The sequence below is a fragment of the Talpa occidentalis genome, unplaced genomic scaffold, assembly GCF_014898055.3.
Source record: "Talpa occidentalis isolate TD23 unplaced genomic scaffold, MPIMG_talOcc4v2.1 talOcc4.4, whole genome shotgun sequence".
Lineage (NCBI taxonomy): Eukaryota > Metazoa > Chordata > Mammalia > Eulipotyphla > Talpidae > Talpa > Talpa occidentalis.
The window spans coordinates 54798102-54806525 of record NW_023604295.1 but is presented as its reverse complement, the minus strand read 5'-3'; the positions used below and the strand labels follow the sequence as shown (position 1 = coordinate 54806525).

The following is an 8424-nucleotide window of genomic DNA, read 5'->3' as shown; positions in this document are numbered from 1 at the left end:
ACTGTGCTTTTAAGGGCAGTGTCACAGGGATGCCAGCAGAAGCTGAGAAAGAAGCAGGAGAAGCTGAAGAGAAGCCAAGAGAGAAGCAAAGAAGCAGAAGCAGAGAACGCCAGATTGCCCAGAGAGTGTGCGGATTTGCTGGGGGCTGGGAGGACTGCCAGCCTCCCGGCCCCCCAGCACCCCTGCCTGCCCTGTACCTGGTAATCCCAATAAAAGCCTGCAAAACCACTGAGGACTCTGACTCCTTTACCCGGTCTGCTGGATCAGAAAACCCACACTGTGGTTATTCCTGCCCCTACAATTGACTACTTGTGTATTTGGGGTTTGTCATTAAGAATAATAGCATATGGGGCCTCCCTGGTAGCGCAAGGGTTAAGATGCAACCTATGAAGCTATCTGCAGCCTCTGCAGCACCAATTCAATCCCGGCTGGCCAGGGAGCAACCCACATGGCACAGCAGACCTCTCCTGACTCACCCACTGCTCCCCTCAGCAGTGTATTTCAGTCAATCTGCCTGTTCTGCTCCCCACTCTGTCTCTTGTGAATCCTCTCACCGCCCCCCCACCTCTGGCCTGTACCCCAGCTCTTGTATGCATAAATAAATAAATCTTTAAAAAAATAATAATAGCATATGAAATTCACCTTAACCCACAGCACCCTTAGTAATTTCTTTGCAGGATAGCGATAGAGCATTAATAATGATTAGTTCACTGGAAGTTATCCGGTAAACTGAATTGTCTGAGTTTCTGGATCACATTTGCAAGCAATATATCCCCCATAACTTCCAGCAAAGCCACTCTTCTCTTCAGTTTATTATGATTTGTTCGCTCTATAATTCCTACAATATGCTAGATTATTTTTCATCCGAGTTGCTCTCTACCTTTCTTGAAATAGACATCCATTCAAGATTCAACTTCAAGACTCAAGAATCCATCAAATAGCCCAATTCTAGCCACTGAGTATTGTGATAGCTTTAGAACTTTTAAAATTGGTGTTAAATTTTGTATTATAGTCCCTTCCTGGTGGCGTAGGGGTTAAAGTCTCAGTGCTAATATGCTATAGCTGCTGTGACCTGAGTTCAATCCTGGGCCAGGGAGTTTAACCCACATACAATGCAGCAAACCTCTCCTGTGTGACCTGCTGCTCCCCTCAGCAGTGTATTTCAGTAAATCCACCTGTTCTGCTCCCCACTCTGTCTCTGGTGAATCCTCTCACCACCTACATCTCTGGCCTACACCCCAGATCTTGTATTCACACATAAATAAAATAAATCTTGAAAAAGAATTCAGTATTATGTCTTGAACAAAATTAGATATTTTATTTATAAACATTATATCTAAAAAGTCAAGGATTTATAAATGCATTTAATTTTGTTAGGTCAGAATTTTTAAACTGGTATATAGTAGATATAACCTCTCTTTAAACAGAATCTTATGTGAAATCCATCTAAAGTGTAGCTGTGTGCTTTAAAAGGACTGTTTCTTGGGCCTCCCTGGTCGCTCAGGGGTTAAGACGGAACCTATGAAGCAATCCGCAGCCACTGCAGCATGAGTTCAATTCCCGGCCAGCCAGGGAGAAACCCACATGGCAGGACAGACCTCTCCTGTCTCGCCTGCTGCTCCCCTCAGCAGTGTATTCAGTCAGTCTGCCTGTTCTGTTCCCCCCTCTGTCTCTAGTGAATCCTCTCACCCCCAGCATCTCTGGCCTGTACCCCAATTCTTGTATAAAAATAAATAAATCTTTAAAATAAATAAAGGACTGTTTCTTGCCTAGAAATAGCTTAAACTTTGCTGAGTCAGATGGTACCAGAGTATTTGTAAATACAGATTCAAAAATTGTTTTCTCTTTTAACAAATTCCTCTACTTCTGAAAATTCAACTTCATAATCATGAGGCCATGTGTGACTTTAAAAGGGACAGCTTCCAAGTTCATCACTTTCTAGGGGGAAAGGAACTGAACCAGCAAAGAAAGAAGCTTCTATTTGCCCCCTTGTTACTCTCCCCTTATAGTCATTGCAAAAAAAAAAACCTCCATTTTTTTTTTTTTTAAGATTTGCTTATTTATACAAGAACTGGGGTACAAGCCAGAGGTGCAGGAGGATGAGAGTACTCACCAGAGACAGAGCAGGGAAGAGAACAGGCAGACAGACCGAAAGCACTGGTGAGGGAAACAGCAGGCGAGTCAGGAGAGGTCTGCCATGCCATGTGGGTAGCTCCCTGGCTGGGGATAGAACTCATGCTGCAGTGACTGCAGATAGCTTCATAGGTTGCATCTTAACCCCTTGCGCCAAGGGAGGCCCAAGACTCCATTTTTAAAAAGAGAAGACTCTTCAGTGTACTAGCTCTCAAAGTAGAAATCAATTTGGGTGGATGCTGAAGAATAAAATACTGAACAGATAACTTTTTTAGTGTGTGGTCTCTTTACAGTAGAACACTGTGCAGAGGAGCATGTGAAGACAAAGACACAGCTGTGACTAGAACCAAACTGTGGTCAACAGACCTAGAGTTTATTTAGTCAAAGATTCTACACTAGGGAATGCTCTTGGCTATTTATACTGATTTCATCTCATTCATCTGTATTGATTGAGGCTTTTCATTAACCTGAGAGGTCTAGGAAACAAATGATTTAAGTTTGCTAAAAAAGAGTAGAGTTAGGAAGACCATTTTATACAGGTCTCTTTCTTTAAAGTGACCAGAACGTGTCAACTACCAGTACATGCTGGTGTCTCCCACAAGGCTCTCCAACTAATACTTCTTTCCTGAGTGCCAAACCAAGTCACTTCAAATAATCTGATCTTAAACTCATTGCCTTTTGTACCAAACCTAATTTTGTGCCTCTGTGTCCTCTCTCATAAGTAATAATAATAACCTTCCATATCAGTGAAGTCAGGAAACCTAGAGTAAGACCATCTCAGCCCTCAACTACACATCCGATAATTCAAAAGCCTCTCTGGTAGCGCAAGGGGTTAACACACAACCTATGAAGCTATCTGCAGAGTCTGCTGCACCAGTTCGATCCCCAGCCGGCCATGGAGCAGCCCACATGGCGCAGCAGACCTCTCCTGACTCGACTGCTGCTCGCCTCAGCAGTGCTTTTCAGTCAATCTGCCTGTTCTGCTCCCCACTCTGTCTCTGGTGAGTCCTCTCACCCGCCACAGCTCTGGTCTGTACCCCAGTTCTTGTATGCATAAATAAATCTTTTTTAAAAATTTTTTAAATTAAAAAAAAAAAAGTAACAGGGATTATTTCTCCATCCAAAATTCTTTTGAGTGTGTCACAATTGTTTTTTTATCTATCATTTGCTTAACTTGGGCTCTAAATTTTTTGTTATATAAAGATTTTTATTTATTTTTATACAAGAGCTGGGGTATAGGCCAGAGGCGTGGGAGGGTGAGAGGATTCACCAGAGACAGAGTGGGGAGCAGAACAGGCAGACGATCGAAATACACTGCTGAGGGGAGGAGCAGGCATGAAAGGAGAGGTCTGCAACGCCATGTGGGAATCTCCCTGGCCACCCAGGAATTGAACCTGCAGCTTCACAGCACTGCACTCAACCCACTGCACCACCGGAGAGGCCTCTAAATTTTTTTTAAAAGATTTTTTTATTCATGCATACAAGAACTGGGATACAGGTCAGAGGTGCGGGGGCGTGAGAGTATTCACCAGAGACAGAGTGGGGAGCAGAACAGGCAGATCTACTGAAGCACACTGCTGAGGGGAGCAGCATGCAAGACAGGAGAGGTCTGTTGCACCAAGTGGGTTAGCTTCTTTGTCAGGGATGGAACTTGTGCTGCACTGACTGCTAACAGCTTCATAGTGCTGAGACTTAACCCCTTGCGCCACCAGGGAGGCCCTACACCCTTTTCTTTTCTGTTTTCTTTTTTCTTCTTTTCTTTTCTGATTTATTTATTTATGCATAGAAGAACTGGGTACAGACCAGAGGTGTGGGGGGTAAGAGGATTCACCAGAGACAGAGTAGGGAGCAGAACAGGAGGATTGACTGAAATACTCTGCTGAGGGGAGCAGTGGGCGAGGTGAATTCAGGAGAGGTCTCCTCCACCATGTGGGTCACCTCTCTGGCTAGGGATCAAATTCATGCTGTAGTAGCAGTGATTGATTCATAGTGCTGTCGCTTAACCCCTTGCGCCACAAGGGAGGCCCTGGGTTCTAAATTATTCTCTTTTGATTCCCACTTCCTCAATGATCAGTTCGTCCTATTGATTTTCTTTTTTCCTCTCCTAGAATACAAGTCAAGTCAGTCACTTCCTTGTAATCATCTAATCCATCAGTACTTATAGCTTAATGTCATATCAGGGATGCATAGAAGTTCCTTAGCAGCTAAAAATTTATACAAGAGTGTGCATTTAATTGCTCTGGTAAGAGGGTATATACATTTCATTAGATTATCTGAAGGAATTTAGGTCCCAGAAAAGAAGGACAAATCTTGTGACCTTCTTAGTTCTTCTACTGCTAATAGTCTAGGTTCTAGACTCAGGTTGTTAAAATGATTCCTTTCCTCCCACTTTCACACCTTGTGTGCACTAGTCCCTCTATCAAAATATCCTTCATTTTTCTTCCTGTTCAAAACATCACTTGATTGCAGGAACTTCCCTCCTGAAGATTTTCTTCCTTCCTCTGGTACAGTTAGGTAACTTCATAGCATCTGTGGAAGTCAGTAAATACATACAATGATATTATATATTTGAGTGCATATGTATATAAAATAGGCAATATAAGTACATTGTTTAATTATTTAATATATAAGTAATATAATCTTATAGCTGTTATTATAAATATAGGTATCTGTCCTCTGAGACTGACTTGTTTTTTTTTTAAAAGATTTATTTATTTATGCATACAAGAGCTGGGGTGCAGGCCAGACTTGCAGGGAGTGAGAGGATTCACCAGAGACAGAGTTGGAAGAGAACAGACAGACTGACTGAAATACACTGCTGAGGGGAGCAGTGGACAGGACAGGAGAGGTCTGCCTCGCCATGTGGGTTGCTCCCTGGACGTCCTGGGATCGAACTCACACTGCCAAAGCTGCTGATTGCTTCATAGTGCAGTGCTTTAACCCCTTGCACCACCAGGGAAGCCCGAGACTGATTTCTTTTAAGGTAAGGATTTTGTCTTGGTGTGATAGAATAATAGTCCCCCAAAAGATTCCCATGCCCCATTCCCTGGAACTGTTGAATTATGTATTATCTTACAAGGTGAAAAGGACTTTACAAATGTGATCAAGTTGAGGATCTTGAGATGGGAAAGTTATTTTGGATTATCCCAATGAGGCCAATGTAATAAATCAATGGCATATTGATTTATCTTGAGCTGTAGGTACTTGAAAGACGACAAATCCAAGGAGATGCTTTCTCTGAATTCCCCTTATCTGCCTAAGATAAAGGGAACTCAATTATCATAGATCTCCTTCCCAGGAGTTTCATCAACCAAGAAGGGCTGACTCATCACAAGAAAGGAGACTAGAAGTCAACAATACACCCGTATAAATTTGTAGCAAGTTGACGTACCTTCCATCTATTCATCCAAAGACTTATTAACTTTTCCTATAACTCATTTATTCTCTCCTAACACATCTACATCTTCCCTCTCCTTTGCCAAATAAGATGGTAGATATTTAAGCCTGAATTCTAAGTCACTTCTTTGTTTCTCACTTTCCCAGTTGTATCTCCCCCAGTATAAGTGAGGTTTATATGTTTTTTTCTTGTTAATCTGCCTTTTATTATAGGCATCTCAGCCAAGATCTCAGAAAAGTAAAGGAAAATTATGTTACCTCCCCTACAATATTGACATTAATTATAAATCTGCATTTAAAGAATGCCAACCTAAAAATAGCCATACAAATAATAGAATAGTATAGAAAACTCCATTATTGGCCCAAATTCACAGATGCATTTAGGATATTTGATAATGGTAGCATTCCAGTTCAGAGTGGGAAAGGCAGATTATTTTAAATTGTGTTGGAACATCTGGAAAGCCATCTCAGAATTTAAAGAAACAATTGAAGTCATAGCACATACCTTATACTAGAAAAAATTCCAAGTGGATCAAAAACATTTTAATGAAAATATAAAAATAATCACAACAAATTACAAATAATATATTTGGTATGTATATGTATAAAATCTAGAATGAGGGAAGCTTTTTTTTTTTTTAAAGATTTGTTTATTTGTGTATACAAGAACTAGGGTACAGACCAGAGGTGTGGGGGGTGAGAGGATTCACCACAGACAGTGTGGGGAACAGAACAGGCAGATTGACCGAAGTACACTGCTGAGGGGAGCAGTGGGCGAGACAGAAGAGGTCTGTTGTGCCATGTGGGAATCTCCCTGGCTGGGCAGGAATCGAACCAGCGCCATGGAGCCTGCAAACAGCTTCACAGCGCTGTGTTCAACCTGGTGCACCACCGGGGAGGCCCCAGGAAGCTTTATTTTTTTAAGATTTATTTATTTATACATACAAGAACTGGGAACAGGCCAGAGGTCCCGGGAGGGAGGTTTGAGAGGATTCACCAGAAACAGAGTAGGGAACAGAACAGGCAGATTGACTGAAATACACTGCTGAGGGGGAGCCTCCTGGTGGCGCAAGGGGTTAAGCACAGGACTGTGAAGCTATCCACAGCCTCTGCAGCATGAGTTCGATCCCCAGCCGGCCAGGGAGCTACCCACATGGCACAGCAGACCTCTCCTGTCTCATCCACTGCTCCCCTCAGCAGTATATTTCAGTAGATCCTCCAGTTCTGCTTCATACTCTCTCTGGTGAATCCTCTCACGCCCCCTACCACCACACCTCTGGTCTGTACCCCAGTTCTTATATGCACACATAAATAAATCTTTAAAAAAAAGTCTCAATATTCAAATGCATACATTCAGTAATAATTCATTTAATGCCTACTATGTGCTAGAGTTAATATAGGGAAATACCTTGACAAGTTTACTTTCTGAGGACATATTGAATCATTAAATAACAATTATGATTGTATACTCAGGCCAACTTGAGTTAAATAGCAGGTCCTGAAAAAAATTAGTTGTTTCCTTAGAGCTATTATTAATCTCCCTAAATCTCAGTTTTCTGAACAACTCCTTTTCCTTCTTTGGGTCTAGATTTGACTTATTTAAGAAATCTTTCCCTAACCAAATAATGGTGGAAGATCCTCTCTTATACTGACTCTTTTTGGCCCCTAATCTTTCTTCATTAAATTTAGATCTCCCGGCCTCCCAGGTGGCTCAAGGGGTTAAGATACAACCTATAAAGCTATCCCCAGCCACTGCAGCACGAGTTCGATCCCCAGCCAGGGAGCTACTCACATGGTGCAGAAGATCTCTCCTGATTCACCCGCTGCTCCCCTCAGTGGTGTATTTCAGTAGATCTGCCTGTTCTGCTCCCCACTCTGTCTCTGGTGAATCCTCTCACACCCCCACACACATACCTCTGGTCTGTACCCCAGTTCTTGTATGTATAAATAAATCTTTAAAAATATATAAAGTTAGATCTCCATTTGTACCTTGAATAATATGTCTTCCCTACTACACTCTGAGCTACCAAAGGGCCACATCTAAGTTTTTCACCAGGGTGCACCCCGCTCCTAACATGGCCCCTGGAAAACAGAAGCTACCAATACATGAAGACCATTCTTTTTCTTTTCACCCTGATCTCCACAATTAAGCTGGAACAGACCCACTCACTGTCCCTATAGTGCCGGAGTCAGGCACCTCCCTCATCTCTCCCATCTGCAATGCTGTCTTTCCCTTGTCTGTGCCCCAACCACTTGTCCGTGTAAGCACTGTTTTCAATCAGTTTGTACCATCAGAGAGGAACAGTCTGGTTCCTTGAAGGATCATTAAAATATGTTGAGTGAACAAACATAAGATTGATTACAATCACTTTACCTTAGTGGCTTTCAAGCCACTTTTCAAAATGGTCTCTTTGATTGGATTATATCATTCAGGCAGCCACCTTCACTATGCAGTCCTAATCACTATGATTCTGCTTTGTAGGTCACAAAGATCTATTAATATGATCTCTTCTACTCCTTTCACCTCAGGTTACATGGTTTGAAAGTATATCCCTCTTTCTCTAGTACCTAGAGGCAAACCTGAAATTGCAAATACAAATCAAGAGCAGCTTCTAGCTATGCACATTGATTTTGAGGTCAAGAAAGATAAAATTTTTGTGCACTTCAATGTGAAAAAAAAAAGTGAATAGAACTTTTAACTTTTAAATGACAGACCAAAGTAGAAATAGTAAACAATATTATATAGTCAGACTTGCTTGTCTTCAGGTTATTGAATCCAATCCCTTCTTAGTTATTTCAAAGACTGATGATATGTTTTTTTCAATTCTGTGCCTGGTCTCCAGGCCAGTCTTTAAGTAAGAAATTTTTATACTAGTGGATAATTCATTCATGACA

General features: G+C 41.8%; 1 protein-coding gene across 2 annotated transcripts in view; it reads right to left on the bottom strand.

The window, feature by feature from the left end:
• Nucleotides 1-4362: 4362 nt before the first annotated feature.
• DPPA2 (developmental pluripotency associated 2) overlaps nucleotides 4363-8424 on the bottom strand; it is a 32590-nt gene continuing 28528 nt past the window's right edge. For both annotated transcript variants that reach the window (XM_037524591.2, XM_054700610.1), the window contains one exon: nucleotides 4363-4662. In XM_037524591.2, coding sequence (XP_037380488.2) covers nucleotides 4589-4662 — 74 coding nt within the window. In that variant the 3' untranslated portion in view covers nucleotides 4363-4588. The remainder of the gene's footprint in view (nucleotides 4663-8424) is intronic.